This window comes from Ahaetulla prasina, chromosome 12 (assembly GCF_028640845.1).
Source record: "Ahaetulla prasina isolate Xishuangbanna chromosome 12, ASM2864084v1, whole genome shotgun sequence".
Classification (NCBI taxonomy): Eukaryota; Metazoa; Chordata; class Lepidosauria; order Squamata; family Colubridae; genus Ahaetulla; species Ahaetulla prasina.
In genome coordinates, this window is record NC_080550.1 from 1,439,623 (window position 1) to 1,457,264 (window position 17,642).

Sequence of the window (17,642 nt, forward strand, 5' to 3'; positions counted from 1 at the left end):
AGTGAGACGTTCATTTTCTTGAGCCAAAACCGATCCACATCTGGTACAAGGAAAGCACAAAGATGAATCATTTTCAAATTAGGCAGGCCATCCCCTTCATATATCCTTCTTATCCAATATAAACATTTTATATAACGTTAACAGTATTATTTTTCATTTTAAATGATCACCATTGGCTAAATATTGTCAATCACACTGCATCTGTTCCATTCAAATGATTGAGCTCCATTCATTTAAAACCAAGTTAGTATATGTGATCCTCCCCCTGAAGTAATAAGTTTTCCATCTATAATTAAATCTCCAGTTCTAGAAAATCTTCTATCTTCCCATTTCTTGAACTGAATAAATTTATCCTCTTGCTTCAGAAGGGAATGGTAAAAAAAAATAATAATGGAACAAGACGGTAAGATCAGGAGGCAAAAGTTGCTACCATATTTTAAAGTAAGTTTTAAATATGGATTTGAGATAGTAGATATTAATTTCTTAGTGTCAAGGAGGAATTCCATCACCCAAACTGAGAGAGACCTCTGGGCTAACTCGGTTTGGTCCATCAACCAAGATTATTGACACTCAGTTGTTTAAGAGGAGCCACAGCAAAATAATTCTTGCTCCTCCACTTTATTTACATGGTGCGCGTAATAAAAAGTGAATTCACATAAAAAGACTAAGTTCACTCAAAACAAATTCCCAGGCTGATGACCTGGCATTCAATGAAAGTTTACGTCAGGCATCCTTGCTGCTTTAATGCTTGGATTCACACATGAGACCTAAACCAATGTCTCTTGACTAAGCCACAACTGGCTGGGATTCTAAACCAATTTACAAGCCATATATCATCATTAAAAGGCCAGGAAGGCTGCATTCAGACATGCTAAACCTAAACCAAATAAACTCCAGGATGCAGAATCAGTGTTACTAAACCAAGCCAAGCAGACTGCAAACCACATCATGGCTTAATCAAAGGAATGCACCCAGCTGGCATTCTCTGCACTTGGTTCCAGTTTGCAAATTTTTATGTCCTGGGGAGGAAGGTGGGGGTGGGGGAATCCCTAAGGAGGATGCTGAATCCCACAAATTTCACCACGGAAGGAAATGGGGGCCCTTTTTGTCAGCTTGCAAAATTCATCAACCCGGAGAAAATTCTGCATTTAAGGATGGATCAAAATCCAGGCATTTCTCCCTTGTGACACCCCCTAAAACATCCTCTGTCTAATCAGGCAACGTAGGCGTACAAACCCAGCAGCAAAACGCTGGCGTTGCTTTGATTTGCTGCCCGCTGTCTGATTGCGCTTCTCCGCAAGTTTGTGTGTGTGTGTTGGTTTTTCAAGGCAGTGAGAGGGTCTCTCCGCTTACAGGTTAGTGTCTGTGGAGTGGGCTGGATCAGCTGATGGGCAGCCCCCTGCATCCCTGAGCAGATCCAGCGGCACAGAGGAGCCAGAGGCAGCTGCCGTTAAGAGGTAGCTTTCTGGGCTCTGCTGCTCCTCACCCAAAGTGGGGGGCGAGGGGGGAAGTCATCCTTGTCTTCTCTGAACGGTCGAGAAGGCTCAGAAGAGGATGCGTGAGAAAGGCGAGTTCTGCAGAAAAAGTTTGCTGGTGGCAGGAGGTAGGGGTGTGTGTGTGTGTGTGCGTGATTGCAAAAGAGGGATATGAAGGCATCGCTTTGCGGAGAATGTGCGTTTATCATCTATCTGCCTGCCTCAAAAGACTACAAAGTCCATGACCCACTTTTCTCAAGACCCAGCAGATTCCTGAGTCGGATCAGGGTCAAAAAGGCGGCGGGGGTGGGTGGGAATTCTTGGTCCTTGTTGAGGAGGGGAGGCAAAGAGAGTTCAAGGGACCTACCAGATCCCAAAGCAGGGCATTCAACCAAGCCATCTGTTGGGCAGAATAGCTTGGGGGGAAATGGTGAGCCGTGGCCGCTTGGGACCCTTGTAGGATCCATTTCCCCTTCGGAAGCTCCCCTTTCAGACCCTGGCCGATCCGCTGCCTCCTCAGCAAGGCTGCTGGCTGAAGAAAGTTTCACTTATTTTTCTTTTCAACCAAGCCCAGCCATTTTACAGGCCCTCTTCGTTAACCCTGCTTTCTCCATCACTTGCCCGCTAAACATCGCAGAGCACCGTGGCCAATCATCCTCAACTGGGAGAAACCTCCGTTGTAGGAAGGGAGAGAGAAGTGTAGTCAGGACTTTAAAGGCTCCGGAAAGCTAGGTTGCTCTGCTCTCGCCCTCCCTTCAGGAAGAAAAAAAAAAAAAAGCGGGGGGGGGGGGGAGAAAAGGAGCTTTAGGGAGAGCAAAGCTTTGGGGCACATTTGCCAAATAGGCTTCATGGGGCTAAAACGTTTCGCAGTCGCTGCCTGCGCTTCCATCTGCTTCTGCAAACAACATCTGGATTTATGTCTGGAAAGCCATCAAACGTGAAACGAGGGAGGTATTCGCTCTTCCTTGATTCTGGCAATGCTGATGACTTCCAAAACCTCCCACAGACTAGACACTGGGACAGTCTCTTCCCTCCCCCCTCCCCCCCGCCATCATTCTGCTGAACCCCTAATTCTCACAGTTCAATCTAATATCTATGCTTATTAACCCATGTAAGGGTGGCTGTAGTATTATTATTTCTGCTTCTTATCTTCTTTACTTCCCTCTTTTATTGGGGTGATGGTGATGATGATGATGATGGTTTGTCATACAGTCAGCCAGATGTTCAGTCTGGATTTGGCATTTTTATCCACCTATATTGAGTCCTTCCCATAGACCTGGGATAGGCAGATGTGGACATTTGATGGGGTTACAGATCTCATCTCAGGATGGAAGCTGTTCCGCGTAAAGCTGCCTTTTGCAATTGATCGATGGCGAATTTGTCAATGGTATTCCAGTGGTGCTCCAGTTGTTGTTATTATTGTCTCTGTTGCTTTGCATGGACATCGAGCACTTCTGTACTGGAGACAAATTCCTTGTGTATCTAGTCACACTTGACTAAATAAAGGGTTCAATTCAATCAATTTAATTAAATTCAGTTCAGTGCAGTTTGGTTCAGCTCCCAGTTTCCCTGGAAGGTAAAGTAGGGTAAAATCTAAACCAAATAAAAATAATGCCAGGGTAGAATAAAATATTCACCAAAGATACAGCTACTACTGTCGGGAGGGAGGGGGGGAGCTGTTCTCCCTGCTTTTCTTGAAATGACCAGTCAGTCAGTGGAAGGCCACCCTCGGTTTTCCAGCTGCCTGTAACTTTTGTCAGGGTTTGCACATTGATTTGGGGGTGCTGGAAGATAGCATGAAAATGAGGTTTAAGATCAACAGACAGGAGTCCTCCCCCACTTCACATTTCTCTTACACACCCGCTCTTTGACACTCACACAAAGAGCAAAGAAGGAGGGTGTCTAATACGAGCTGTCAATGATTGAATGCTTCCAAATTGGTCAATTATCTCACTTTAAATGGATTAATCCAATCATTAGCCAATTACTTTAAATGCTTGAATGCACTGCAAAAAAAGAAAAGGAAAGAAAGGAAAACGAGAAAAGGCTGAGGAATGTGGATGGGAGCATTAGTGGCAAGCTTTCCTTCCCTGCAGAAATAAATTCATGGGAACCTGGAAGATCTGGGAAGGACAAAGGGGCCAGAAGAGGTATTGGGATCTGTGGCCCCCAGATGTTCCTAGAGTCAAAAGGGAAGAATATTGGGAATGAATGATTGGGAGAAGGACATGCTTCTCACTTCTGTTTTAGGTGATTTTTTAAATCATTTTTGTTTTAATGTGTTGCTAACATTTGAGAGCATTCTGAAACCAGCTGTGATTGAGGCTAGGCAGATGAGGACATGCAAGAGACGTTGTACTTTTGTGCTCGTCTGCTTAACATCTGCTTGACAGGCCCCCAGGACTTCCTTCTTTGGCCAGTGGAGACCTCTGATGGTCTTGATGGGAGAGGAGAGCCCTTGTTTCATCTTTCATCAAACTTTTTTTTTTTTACCGTCCCAGGCAGTGCCTTGCGCTAACTTTGGCCATGGAGAACTGCAGCAACAGCAAAGTAGACATCCCAACCAACATCTCCTTGGGGTCTGGCAGTCTCCCATTCAGCATCTTTGAATACAAGACCATCTCAGTCTTCCTGGTGCTCGCCATCTGTGGAATTGGCATTATTGGCAATGCCATGGTGGTCACCGTAGTTCTGACCACCCGTGACATGAGGACTCCGACCAACTGCTACTTGGTTAGTTTGGCTGTGGCTGATCTGATCGTTCTGGTAGCTGCTGGCCTGCCCAACATCTCTGACAGTCTGGCAGGAACATGGATCTATGGATTTGCCGGGTGCCTCGGCATTACCTACTTTCAGTATCTGGGCATCAATGCATCTTCCTGGTCTATCACAGCTTTCACTGTGGAAAGGTAAGGGTAAATTTCAGTAAATTGTCTTGCCCTCTATTTGGCATCCTTCAGATGAGATGGTCCTCAGAATTTCAACCAGCATGGCTCAAGGCTGGGAGTCTGGGAGTTGTAGATCTAACCAACCAGCAGGTTGTCAGGCTGGCTTGGAGTGTGTATGAAGGAGGAGAGAAGACATTCATTGTCCTACAGACACAAAGTAGGATAGGACGGACTTATGCAAGTTACATTGATCTGTTGATTCTTCTAGATCAGGACTGTCAAACTCCTGGCCCATGCACCAGATGTGTCACACGTTGGCCACGCCCAGACCTGTTTAGTGAAGATGAAAAAAGTCCTGATAAGTCACGTAACGCTGCTGTGACGATGTGAGTTTGACACCCCTGTTCTAGATAAATAGTCACTAAATGCCTTCTGTTATGGCCTTAAATGGATCATAAGACCTTCATTCTCTTAGATCAACCTTCTTTAGCTTAGGCTGACTACCACTCCCCGACTTCCTATTTTGAAGAAAGCCTCTGTTCTGCTTGGCAATAGTTTACCTGGGTCTCTGGGAGCTTTTCCATCATTTGTATCTGATCCTTCTATCTGGAAATGGTGCAAATTGAACAAGGGGGCCTTCTGAAGTCCAGGTAGAAACTCTTTTCTGAGCTATGAATGATGCTCCCTGAATGTGTCTGTGCAAAAAACTACACAAGAGATCGTATTGTTTGGGTGGCTCCTTCTTCACAAGGCAGGAAATGACCGAGACAAAGAAACCAGCATAAAGGTTCTTGCTAGATGGAGGTGACTCTTCCTGCCGTGTTGCCTTTCAGGTCACCTCCTTTCTTACAACCCTCTCTCTCCTTCCTCTCTTTCCCAGATATATTGCCATCTGCCACCCAATGAAGGCACAGACAATGTGTACCGTGTCTCGAGCCAAGCGCATCACTGCATTTGTTTGGATCCTCACCTCAGTGTACTGCATGCTCTGGTTCTTCCTGGTGGACGTGGCTGCTAACAGCAGCCAGCAGCTGGAGTGTGGCTACAAGGTCTCCCGCAACCTTTACCTGCCCATCTACCTGCTCGACTTTGCCCTCTTTTTCATCACCCCTCTCCTGCTCACCACGGTGCTCTATGGCCTCATTGGAAAAGTCCTCCTCCAGAGCCATGCCCTGCACCAACCCACTGCTCAAGGGGAATGCTGGCGAGAGCGAAGCAACCAGGAGAAAAATGGCACTGAGGTTGGGCCTAGCAGAGCTGGCAGTTCAAGAACCAGAATGCCAGGAACCAGGAAACAGGTGGGCAGACATGGTTGAATTTCCAGGGTCCATTTGGGGCAGGGGAGGGGGAAACACTGCAACCAGTCAGGAAGGTTTTTGATGTTCACCTTGTAAGCCAGAGTTTCTCAACCTTGACAATTTTAAGACGTGGACTTCAACTCCCAGAATTCCCCAATCAGCCTGCCTGGCTGGAAAATTCTGGGAATTGAAGTCCACACATCTTAAAGCTGCCAAGGCTGAGAATCAGTGTTGCAACTGCAATAAGAGGTAACCCTTGAGAGGGCCAGCTCCATGCAGGGGGTCCTTTCACCCTCACCTTTTGTAGATATCCGTGTAAACATAAAGAATCTGTCATTCCTCTTGAGTACAACTGAGTAAGCTGAAGTATTAGCCAAGTATTAGCCAATTTCTACTCAGTCTGGGAATAGCCATCGCTGGACAGATGTTACCATGTGCTGTGACCAAAGGCCGCATTGCGTTGGTCTTAAATTTCAAAGCTTGACGTGCCACTTCCCTGGCCTCATGGCTAGCCTTTCAAAGCTGCGTCTCAACTCCTCCGAAGCCCTCTGAGCTCCTTCTTTCTCCTCCAGGTCACCAAGATGTTGGCTGTGGTGGTGGCCCTCTTTGCCCTGCTCTGGATGCCCTACAGGACCCTGGTTTTGGTGAACTCCTTCGTGGAGCACCCCTACCTGGACCGCTGGTTTGTCCTCTTCTGCAGGATCTGCATCTACACCAACAGCGCCATCAACCCCATCATCTACAACCTCATGTCCCAGAAGTTCCGTGTGGCCTTCAAGAAGCTTTGCAAGTATAGGGAGGAGGAACTTCAGCGGCAGCGTAGCTTTTACACAGCCTCAGGTGATGACAGCACCAGGAAGGCTGGCCCCATCAGCCAGCAGGCCAGCCACGAAGCGGGGAGGCTGGCTGGGACCCCCAGAGCAGAGGCTGATCAACAAATCCTGAGCCAGAAAGAGAAGGAGATGCAGTTTAGCCACCTTTGAAGGCTCCAAGGTCCTGCCTTTTTATTTTGTCACACCAGAAACTGACTTCATCTCACCCAGCAGAAGTGGGTGCCTTTGAGGAACATGCAGGCTTTGATTTTATGGACTTCTTGAACAGGAAAACACCCCCCAACACACAATTTAAGGGACAATTGGCACAAACCACTCCGTGGGTTTGGCCAAAAGAGGGAAGCTGGGGAAGACCCTTCAGGATCTTTCTTTTTGAGAGGCCACAGCAGGTCAAGTGACTCTCCAAAGTCCACCAGCATGGGAGGGAGGGGCACTTTTTTCTGGAAGAAGATTGTGGGTTCATCCAGGACAAGGTAGGAATTTGGAGCAGCTCCTACTGGTTGGGAGGACAGGACCTTGGATGCCTTTCAAAGCAGGCCAGGCAGAAGGAGAGAGAAACATCTCCAGATTTAGCACCCATAGCAGGGAATGATGGGGGAGAAGTCTTCATCTCCAAGCCCTGGTCATGCCCTTCGCAGAGGCGCTTTGATGCCCACTGCAAGAGTCAAAAAGGCTGTGCGAGATGGTCTATTTATCTGATACACCCAGCCTTTTATTACCTTTTACTTAACTTCAACGGTTGGGCATTGGTAATGAGCAAAGGTAAGATTCCACGGCTGGAGTGTTTTTGTAGTCCAATTTCTGCACCCCTCCCCCCTTCCTTCCTTCTTTCCTTCCGTAAAGATCAAAATGTTGGTCAAAGGACGGACTTCACTGCATCCTCATCCATTTCATTTGGGCAGATGATCTGTGAGCACAAATTGTTAGAATAGCCAGAATAGAATGCTGGGGTTATATGTACGTATTGCATTTCCAAGTGTATTAAAATGTCAGCATGATTTGAGCGCTCTGAGACTATCACCTTCCAAATTAATGTAAAGCAAAGTCTAAAAGGTCCCCAACTCTTCATAAAATTCTAACCTCCAATTCTGCAAAATCAAAACAGAATTAAGCTACCAGACTGGAGCTCTCATTCCTTCAGAAGCCGCGATGGATAAAAAAGTCTGTCTCCTGGGCATAATTGGAGAGGGGGAAAAAAACGAATTATTTTTGCTCCCTCACCAAAGGGAAAATGCTGTCTTTTCCGGCTGAGTGCTGCTTTTCATCCTCAGGCAAATATGCTTAATTGAAAAGGTAGAAAGCTCTTCCATCTTGCTTACGGTCCCATGCCCACAAAGCATGCAAAGCGACTCCCCTTGGGCGTTTTTCTGCAGAAAAAAAACTCTGGGTGCCGTTGAAGGTTTTGTCTGTCTCAGACTGATAATCCAATTCTGCCCTTGGTTTCGAGCGAAGTCAGGATCACGGTGGCAGTCAAGCCACATTGCAGGAAAAAAATAAATCCACAGAGAGGTGACAAAAAGAGAGCCAAGGAGAAGAAAGGGAAGATTTTATTTTTTTAAAGGGAGCTTCTGCAAAATCCTACCCATCTGAGCAAAAGAATCTTTGTGAGAAAGCTTTTCTGGGAATTCTAACACAAAACGTACTTTTTGAGATATTATTAAAATAGGCTTCCCGTTATATGAATGAGAGGTATAATTAGCCTGACACATACATTTTTTCCTACCCTTATTTTAACAAGCAGCCTGTCAGCTTTGAGAGGAAATGATCGAATAGAACCATATTCTGTAGCCAGCCCAACATAGGAGCTTCTTCTGAGTTAAGGAATGAAAGAATATCTTGTCTTGTGACACTCTAGGGAAGTCTCTGGACAGCTTCAGAAGGAATTTTTACTTGGGAAAATTGTGCATCATTCATCTTGGGGAAACTTTTTAAAACACCCACCGGGAGAGAAATAAACTCTCCAACTTCGCAGTGAAGGATGGGCTTTGTATCTGTCTCCCTGATCAATAAATCAAAACTGAAGTGGAATATTTTCTTTGCTTCCAAATTAATGTCCCATTCAATTAGGAAATATCCATCAATAAATTAAGATATTTGGGCCAATTTTGGTGCGTTTAGATGTTCGTTCTAAATTCACTCCTGGTGATCCAAAGGCCCTGATTTGAGAAGCGCAAGAAGTATGAGTTTTATTTCTTCTATTGATTCTCTTTCAGCATCTCCACCTCTCTTTTTTAAATTTGTGCCCATCATAGGAGGTGACTGCTTTCAAATGCTAAACCCCCAAAAGGAGGAGTCCATCGGTTCTCCTTAGAACAGGGGTCTCCAAACTTGGCAGCTTGCAGACTTCAATTCCCAGAATTCCTCAGCCAGCCAGCCTTAGAAAAAAGGATGTTGTCTTCTTGAACAGGACTCTGTTCCACCAGCAGATGCAATATGGTCGTTGGCAAAAGGTTTGTCATAGTTAAGTCAAATCCAAATTTCTTTTTTTAAAAAAATAGCTGGACTCAAGCTAGACCAAGGGTGGACAATTATCAGCCTTTTTATGACTTGGGGACTTCAACTCCCAGAATTCCATAAGTTGTAAAGTTGCCATAGTTGCCTGCCCCCTCCGCCCCCCCGCTAGATTCTGCAGGAATGTGAATAAGAGTCCATTCAATCATTCACATTCAGCCTGTGCTCTCATAGTGGCCTTGAATCCACTTATGGATCCAACCCAGTCGTGAAATACAAAATTTGTTACTACTGGTTCTGTGGGCATGGCTTGGTGGTGGTGGGTAATGTAACTGGGTGGGCGTGGCCAACTTTATTTTATTTTTAAAAGCATTTTTTCTACAACCTCTTTGGTCGACCTCAGCAGCTAGGCTGGGCATGGGAGGGGGTAGGGATTTTTGCTACCGGTTCTCCAAACCACCCACTGCCATCGCTACCGGATCGGGCTATCCAGTCCAAATTGGGAGAATTTCACCCCTGATCCAACCTACCCAGACAACCAAGTGGGGCTGTGGAGAACTCCAGCAGTGAGCTACCAACCACTCTGCCTAACTTAATCTGACAGCTTTCAGCAGCTGGGACTGCATTGCCTATCATTCCCAATAAGTACAGGAGTAAAAAACAGACCTATCTGGAGGATGCAAAGCTAAGGAAAGCGAACTGTGTATTCCCCTGATGTGGAAGTCAGAAAGGTTGCCTCTGTTGTGATCCCCCCCCGTCTTATTCAGTGCTGCAAATCTTGTAATAAATGGTAAAAGTGACAGGATTTGATTAATGTCTGCTTCTTTGGAAAGAGATGGCTCTGTTGACCTTCAGCAAAACCTCGAGATTCATGCACAGCCTCTCCCTGCGCGCACCCGAGATCGGTCACCCTTCTCATCACTCAGCTGCCTCTCTTATTAGACTTTTCTAATTGAATTTAGAATAAACTCACTCATGGTTTGCACAAGAAATAATGGGAAATCTTCAGAGACCCGGCAGCAACTCCGCCATCCCATTTGCTGGCTTAAATTGGGTCCTGGGAGTATTTAAGAGGAAAAATAAAATCAGTCTCACAATAACCAAAAGCTTTTCAGGCAGAGAATAAAAGCCGGACGCTGCCCTTTGCCTGGCTGTTTTTCCAGCAGATCAAATTACAGGAATAATAGCCGGGGCTTAAACCTATGAGTGGTATTCAGGGCTGCTACCTCTGAGTGGCCCAAACACTCAGGCTTTGTTCTGCTCCCTTGATAGAGAACCTATAGAGAAAATCACTGTTTCCATTTTAAAGACAGGAAAGCAAAGGACAATAGAAGGGCAGGTTTTAGTCCCCTGATGAGACCGCCTCATGCCTGCTCCTCAAACTAAGGTAAGAAAAAGCAAGCAAGCAGCATTTTTCAATCTAAAACTCCAAAGAAAGGAAATGGGATTTAGCCCTTTGATTAAATTTTCATTCCAGGAAGACCCCAAGTCTCTCATTCACAGCTGCTTCCTGCAAGTTATTCTTCCTTTCACAGCAACTGTGGAAAAAATCTCAGGACCTCAATGCATCAAATGTATTTACAGAACCATTAGCAGAGATAAGAGAAAGAGAGAAAGAAGCAATTCAGGTCTAAGAGAATTATAAACTGATTTTATAGGAGGTTGAAAACCACTTTGGGAAATATATTGGTGCTCTCAGCATGCCAGGTTAATTCGAGGATGGCAGCCTGCCTGAAAATTCAGTTCGGGATGCCAGGAAAACATTCCAGGACAAGCCAATCATAAACCTCTTCTAGAAAGTTGCCAAGAAAGCTATATGGATGGAATTGAGCAGGAAGGAGGCAACGGTGAGCTTCCACTGGCAAAATCTTGCCCAGAAAACTTCAGGGACTCACCAGGAGTCAACACTAACTCGAAGGTATAAAAGCACCAACAACAACATGGTGTGAGATGGCCAGTGAAATAGTCCATATTAAGAGGGGTGGGGGGAAAACAGGGATTAAAGTCAAGCAGTGCTCATAGAAAGAGGGAACAACTAGAGTTAGGTTTTTGTGATGAGGGTGTAAGTGGAAGTCAGTGGAAGATCTTGACAAAATTTGTGGCTGGTGGCTGCAAAAGGCAACATTCTGGGTTACTGTCCATGGTCCTGAAAGAAAAAATGGAGTGGGGGGGTGGGGAGAAAGAATGTGCATTTTCTGGGCCCAGGTGTTATTGCATGGGATTGTTTTTTTTAAATATATTTTTAAAAAAACACCTCTATTTGCTTGGCTGGGTAGCAGTAAAGAACTTATTTTTCCTCTGCAAGGCCCATAGTTAAAAAAGAAAAGGGAAAAATAAATCCAGATACTTTCAAAAGAACTGCAGGTGAGCCCCTGGCAAGAGTGCTTTGGAATTCATAAACGTTTGGCACAAAGACCTGAAATTTTCCAAATGCAGGGGAGCCAGGGTTGAATAATTAGGGATGGAGGTTTAGAATCTTCCCCATTCCCAGTTCACAGCCTGAGTTAGATCTGTGGAATTACATACTTTGGAGCCAGGCCCTGTGACCCCTAACTAGTGGGATGCTTGCAATACCCTCCCTCCCTCCTCAAGCTCAGATTCCCCCATGGAGGGCTGCAAGACCCATGGCATTTATGCCAGGGAGTGAGCCTGCTGCTGCCCACAGATCCCCGTTTGTTCTCTGTGCTGCTAAAACTGGTGGCAGAGTCATCCCTTGTGAATCATGCAGATTAATTCAGTGCTGTGGGGAATTCTGGTGCTCTTGGCCTGCCTCAGAGCTGAGCAGACCCAGGAGGAAAGGCTCCACATGAGACAGATACCCTGACAAGTGCCATCTGCAAGACAAACCACCAAGAAAGCCAAGGACTGAAGCTGTTGGGGAATCATGTGCAACCGCCCACTCCAGCATCTGAGGCAGCTGGCTCAATTTCAAGGACTTGGGAGTGGGGGGGGGGACACATACATTCAATATTCCTGAATGGGTAGTAAGAAAGATCAAAGGCAACTTTGCTAGAGGAAGGGTGGCAACGTTTTCTGAACCCTGCCCAGAGGGACATTAGAAATGGGGGGAGGTTCCCAAGGAACGGGAGGCAGGTGCCATAGGGAGGCCCAGTTCACCTGCAAACCCTCTTTCCCCCTCCCCTGGACAAGCCCTGGCTAACCCCCTCTGCTGCAGCTGCCTTTAAGCTCCATCCTTTCCTAGTCAACACGGGGATGGGATAAATCATCTCATCAGTCGCGATTCCATAAACGGCTTTTTAAAGAGTTTTTTTTGGGGGGGGGAAGGACAGAAACCCAGCCGGGACCAAAGGCATTTCTGGAAGGGTGTTTGCACAGCAGAGCGAAGCCCCAGCTGGGAAAACCAGCAGAGCAAAGTCTGGAGAAGCCATTCAAGGGCTGAATTAGCCACATCAGCCGCTTGACTTTTTTGCAGAGAGTGAGAGCGGCTGGGGGGGGGGACGCTGAGATGACCATAGTGAGGAGGGAGGAGCTGCAGGTTAAAATCAGAGTGGAGCAAAACATTTCCCACCACATATAGAATAGAATAGAATAGAATGGAATGGAATATAGAATAGAATAGAATAGAATAGAATAGAATTTTTTATTGGCCAAGTATGATTGGACACACAAGGAATTTGTCTTGGTGCATATGTCCCACCTTGGAGGAGAAATTCAATCACAGGTCACATAGATGTTTGCAATTACCTGTTTCAAGTGCTGGACATTCTCAGATTTGGGATTTTTCAAACTGGAAGCCTTATTTAATCTGTGGACTTGTCTAGAATGAATAAGTCCAGGTTGATGGACAGCAGTCATCTTTTGCTAAAGAATAGAGACAGATGATAGATAACAATAGCAACACACGTAGACTTATATACTGCTTCACAGTGCTTTGCAGCCCTCTCTAAACAGTTTACAGAGTCAGCCGTTTGCCGCCAACAATCTGGGTCCTCATTTTACCGACCTCGGAAGGATGGAAGGATAGATAAATAGATAGAAGATAGCTAGATAGAGATAGAATAGCTAGACAGACAGACAGATGGTGATAATAGATGATATAGACAGATGATTATGATGATAGACATTTGATAAAGTTGTTGATGATGGATGGATGGGTATGTGTGTGTGTGAGAGAGAGAGAGAGAGAAAGAGAGACAGAGACAGATAGACGGACAGACTCTGGAGAAAATCAAGAAGAGAAACATAGGAACAGCCAAGCCCCTTCCACAACTGTTGGCTGAAAAACAAGCCAACCAGGGCTCTCCTCCCCTCCTCTCATCAAAATAGGAAGGTAAGGAGGTGAGGAAATCCCGACAGGACAAAAACCAAGAACTATAAGCAATAGGCTGAATTATTTCCGCCCATAATAGTCTCCTCCAAGTTTGTGCACAATAAATGTTAGCGGGTGTTTGGGAGGCTAAACATCAGGAACCACCAATAAATAGAAGGAACAAGGGCTGTTTGAAGCTGCCCAGCGGCTATTTTGATCTGGTGGAAAGAGAGGTGGGAGTGGTGGGGGCTGCAGGAGAAATCTTTTTCTGCACAGACCCCAAAGTGGGGAGAGAAGGGAAAACAATCCAGGTCTCTGCCAGGGAAAGCGGGCTGCTTTTATATCTATTTCGGAACATCTAACTGCAAGCGCATCTAATCGAGTGATTGATATTACAGCCTCTCCAGTTTTCAGGCCAAGCCAAGGATCCCAGCTGGGGGTTGGACTCCGAGGATTCAAAGCAGAGGCGAAGTCCCTGTTGATATTCCTCCTGTCAACAACCCCTCCCTCACGATCTGATTGCTGAGTCCGGGGTAAAGCTACAGGGAATTGTATGGCCACAACAGGGTCTCCTGGCAGCTGAGGGTCTTTGCAGGGCAGGGGAGTTGAAGGAGAGACCCACCCTGGTTTGGGTATGGAGAGGTCTCCCCTGGCTGTGGATGGGGAGAGATATGGAGTGCTTGCTCAAATGGACAAAAAGGAAAGCGGTTCCTGGGGAGAACCACAGCCTGTTTTCATTGCTCATTTTGGCTCCCCTTTTCTTCAGCTTAAAAATAACAGTGGAAGAGACGCTGCAGCCCTGAAACTCTGTCATGGATGGTGGAATTAGAGATTGCATGACAGAATCTCATTTGCTCTTTGCTGTTGACAGACAGATTTCACAGGCTGTGCTAATCTGCCTTTGGCTGGACCCTCCATTGCACTGAAAAAGTTTGGGCTGCCAGGTTATTGCCTAGACGTCTTATGCTAAATGTAGAGTACATGATGAAAATCTGACGCTCTTGTCCTTCAAGAATCACCTTGCAGAGAGATGGATGGCAAACAAATTTAATAAATAAAAATAAATAAGGGTTTTGAATAGGCAACAGCTCTTTCAGATTGTAAGCCAAGAGCAATCCTTTCTGCCCTGGGCTGACTCTCAATCCAGAGGTTTCTGGATTTGAACTATCTGTAGTCTGTAGTACCCTTCAAACTCATTGCATGTTAAACTAGCGCTATTCTCATTTGTCCTTAACTGTCCTGCAAGGATGGGGCCATGACACCAAAAGCCTTGCTAAAGAAAGAACCCTCCCCATTTCTAATCTGGATTGGTGGATTGCTTCAAGCCAACAAAGTATAAAAAGAAATCTCTTGCAACAGAATGACTCATTCTAGGCAGCCCCCTCCTGCTGCTTCATCTGGGTGGGAGGGGGGTGGTGTCTTGTGCTCTGTCGTTTGGCCAAGGGGCACTTCGGATCTTTCAGAGATGCAGCACAGCTCTCCAGATTGAAAGTCTTATTTTCCCCAGAAAGGTCAGACCCTCCGAGGTTGATGCTGACTCACTACAGAGAGCAGCAAAGCTAAACCTGAACAATTGCTCTGTGTGGATTGCAGATCTAATTTAGGGCTAATTTAGCATCATTCCGGCTCCAGAAGCAACGGATGCTAGAACCAGGCATTGCTTTAGATTTGATCTCCTGAAGGGCCTTCAACATGGTGGGAGCATGAATATAAAATCTGATCGGGAGCTAGCCCACAATTGGTTAGAAGTTGGGCAGCTAGAGAAATATTGTACAAGTAAATAAGGCACGTCTGTTTCTTAAATCAGGGTATAATTCCCCAAAGCATTGTTTATTTTCATTATTTGACTCCTTGATTTTTAATCATAAACTGCCTCGAGTCTCTCCAGTGTGGTGGTCTTGTAAATTCTCATCCTCAGAAGCACTTTTTGGAGACAAAATCCAAAATGTTGCCCAGCCTCCTGAGATATTATGGTGGCAAAATCAGAGCTGGCATTTGAGTTTGCTCTGTGCTTTGCTATGAAACTATGTGCTCAGGCTTGATAAATTGACACTTGCAGCCTGAAACTTAAATGTATAACTCTGTAGCATCAGAGTGTGTTAATATAATGCAGCTGGCAGTTGGAACAGAGGACCAGCGGGATTAGAATGTCCCAGCCCGCAGCATCCATTGGTATTCATCTGGCTAGCATCCTGTCAGTGTGAGAGAGTTGAGGGGTGTATGGAAAGTGAAACAGTATTTGCTGTGTGAGCAAGAAGGAGACAGGAAGGAGGCTGGATGTAGCTTAGCCCAAGTGTTCTGTATTAGTTGCTTCCTGCTGTGAAAGTAAAACTGAAAGTGAAACTCCTCTCCTCTGCTTGTGTTTTGCATTTGGAACAGATTTCTTTTGAGGTGGGGAGGGGGAGTAGAACTCCTTAGCATGAGAGCATGTTATAATAATCTAGGAAATACTAATGCTCTGATGGTCATTTCAAGTTTGTAGGCTTTATGGTGCTGGATATTTTGTGATTAATATGCGAGTGGTTTTCGCTTTTATAAATATAGATATATATTGATTTTTCTGTTCCTTTAGTCCAACTCCAAAGCAAACCATTACATACCCAACAGTGAATGCAACCTGATTGCCAGCCAAGTGCCCTGCTCGCCCCCAACTCCCCCATGTGCCTCTCGTCAGTGGTTGGACTGAACTCCATAATTCCGGGCATAGCTGGGTCAATTTCCAAGCTGCCACCTGCCGCTGCTTTCTCCCCTATTCCTGCCCACAATTCTCTTCTGTGCTGCTGTCAGCCACCTGCCAGACAAGCCTGACGTAACGTGCCAGCCAAGAGACCCTGGGCCAGCCAACTGGAAAGGCAGGCTGCAGAGAGCATACTGCAGAGCAACAGGAGGGCCTGGCACACATCAAAACGCTGCCACTCTCCAGGACAGTTAATGAGTAACAATCAGCTCTAATACAGCATTTGAAAAAGATCAAAGCCATTTGCCCCCGAGCTCTGAATTCCCCAGATTGCAGTGACGGCCGAAAAACGGAATTTGGATCAGTTGAGGGATCGGATGCACACTAGTCTTTGGCCAATTGTGTTGGTTCTCAACCGCCGGGAAGGTCTGTGACTACCACCAGATGGGAGTTGCAAGGCGATTGACTAAAATATTTCCAAGACCCCGAAAGTGGCCACAGAACCTTCAACTATGCAAAAGACCCATGTTTTAGTTACCCCTCATAAAAAACAAGATGATTTTGTTCCTGCCCAATCGTATCCTACTTTACCAGCAGTCACCCTACAGGTCAAGCATTTGAAAATTCAGCTTAGCAGAGAGAGAGAGAGAGAGAGAGAGAGAGAGAGAGAGGTTGTGCCAGGAATGAGTTGGCGCCAGCTGGTATCTTTAGAAAGGTGTTGGTACCTCCGGTTGTTTTTAGAAGTTGGTATAGATTTAGAGACAGGATTTAAACAACAGTGCTGTTCACAAAAACAGGTTATTAAGATTCCCTGGCATGATGGGCAAAACACAAGAGAGGATTTAAAATTAAGGAGCTTCTAGAATAGATGATGGAATGGTTTAACCCAAGAGGTAAATTTTGCAATCTTGAGCCCACTTTGCTCCTCCTCCTCCTCTTCAAGGACTATTTTTGAATGCTGCCCCTCCTGGTCCTTGAAGGACCTTCAGGCCAAAATACAGGCAGGCCTCTCCCGCCCTTTAAAGTCAGCCAAGATGGTCCTCTCTCGCTATCCCCAAAGTGCCTTTGGAGGGCCACCGCTTCCCTGCACAGGAGACCATTTCTGAGTCATCACCCTCTTGCCCGTCTTAAGTCTCTGCTTCCTGGACATCCCGAGTCCAAGCAGCTGTGTGGCAATTGGACCCCTATCCTTTAGAGATCTAGGGCACCACTTGTTCAATCTAAGCCCCAAACCAAATCCCAAATTCCAGAGCTGCCATTGGGACAGGAAAACGCTCTTCACCTGCCCAGGTATCATTCCAGAGACTCGAGGACCCAACTTCAGAATGGCTCCCAGATCAAATTCCAGCTCAAAGATGGATCAATCCTGAGAAATCCCCTCACCAGAACAGGCTGGGGTTCAAAGGGGGGCAGGGGCGTCTGCCTGAGCCCCTCCAAGTTCCCAAGCAGCTGTGATGAAGAGCAGGGCTCTGGTGATGTCCAGTGGCCAGAATCATTCCATGCAGGCAGTGGCTGGCATTTAGTCTCCTTGCACAAGATCTGAGCCACGTTTCTCCTCTGCTTTCCTTCCCCAACTTGTCTGCCCCATCAGAATACCTGGCCTTTGGGAAAAGCCGTAGCTTGCTGAGTTATTTCAAGACTTGACTTCATCAGTTATCCCTTTGGGTCGCAGAAGATTCTCTCTTGGGGGGCGGAAACCTGTTACAAGTTGGACCTTAAAAAAGCAAGCCAGGAAGAACATTCAACTTGT

The 17,642-nt window shown here is 46.1% G+C and overlaps 1 protein-coding gene across 1 annotated transcript; it reads left to right on the forward strand.

Annotated features, from left to right (window-relative positions):
• Positions 1 to 3,972: 3,972 nt before the first annotated feature.
• LOC131184254 (thyrotropin-releasing hormone receptor-like) lies at positions 3,973 to 6,782 on the forward strand. Its single transcript, XM_058155357.1, has 3 exons — positions 3,973 to 4,384; positions 5,244 to 5,661; positions 6,234 to 6,782. Exons 1-3 carry the CDS (start codon positions 4,002 to 4,004, stop codon positions 6,642 to 6,644), a joined length of 1,212 nt encoding a protein of 403 aa, XP_058011340.1. The 5' UTR covers positions 3,973 to 4,001; the 3' UTR covers positions 6,645 to 6,782.
• The last annotated feature ends 10,860 nt before the right edge of the window (positions 6,783 to 17,642 follow it).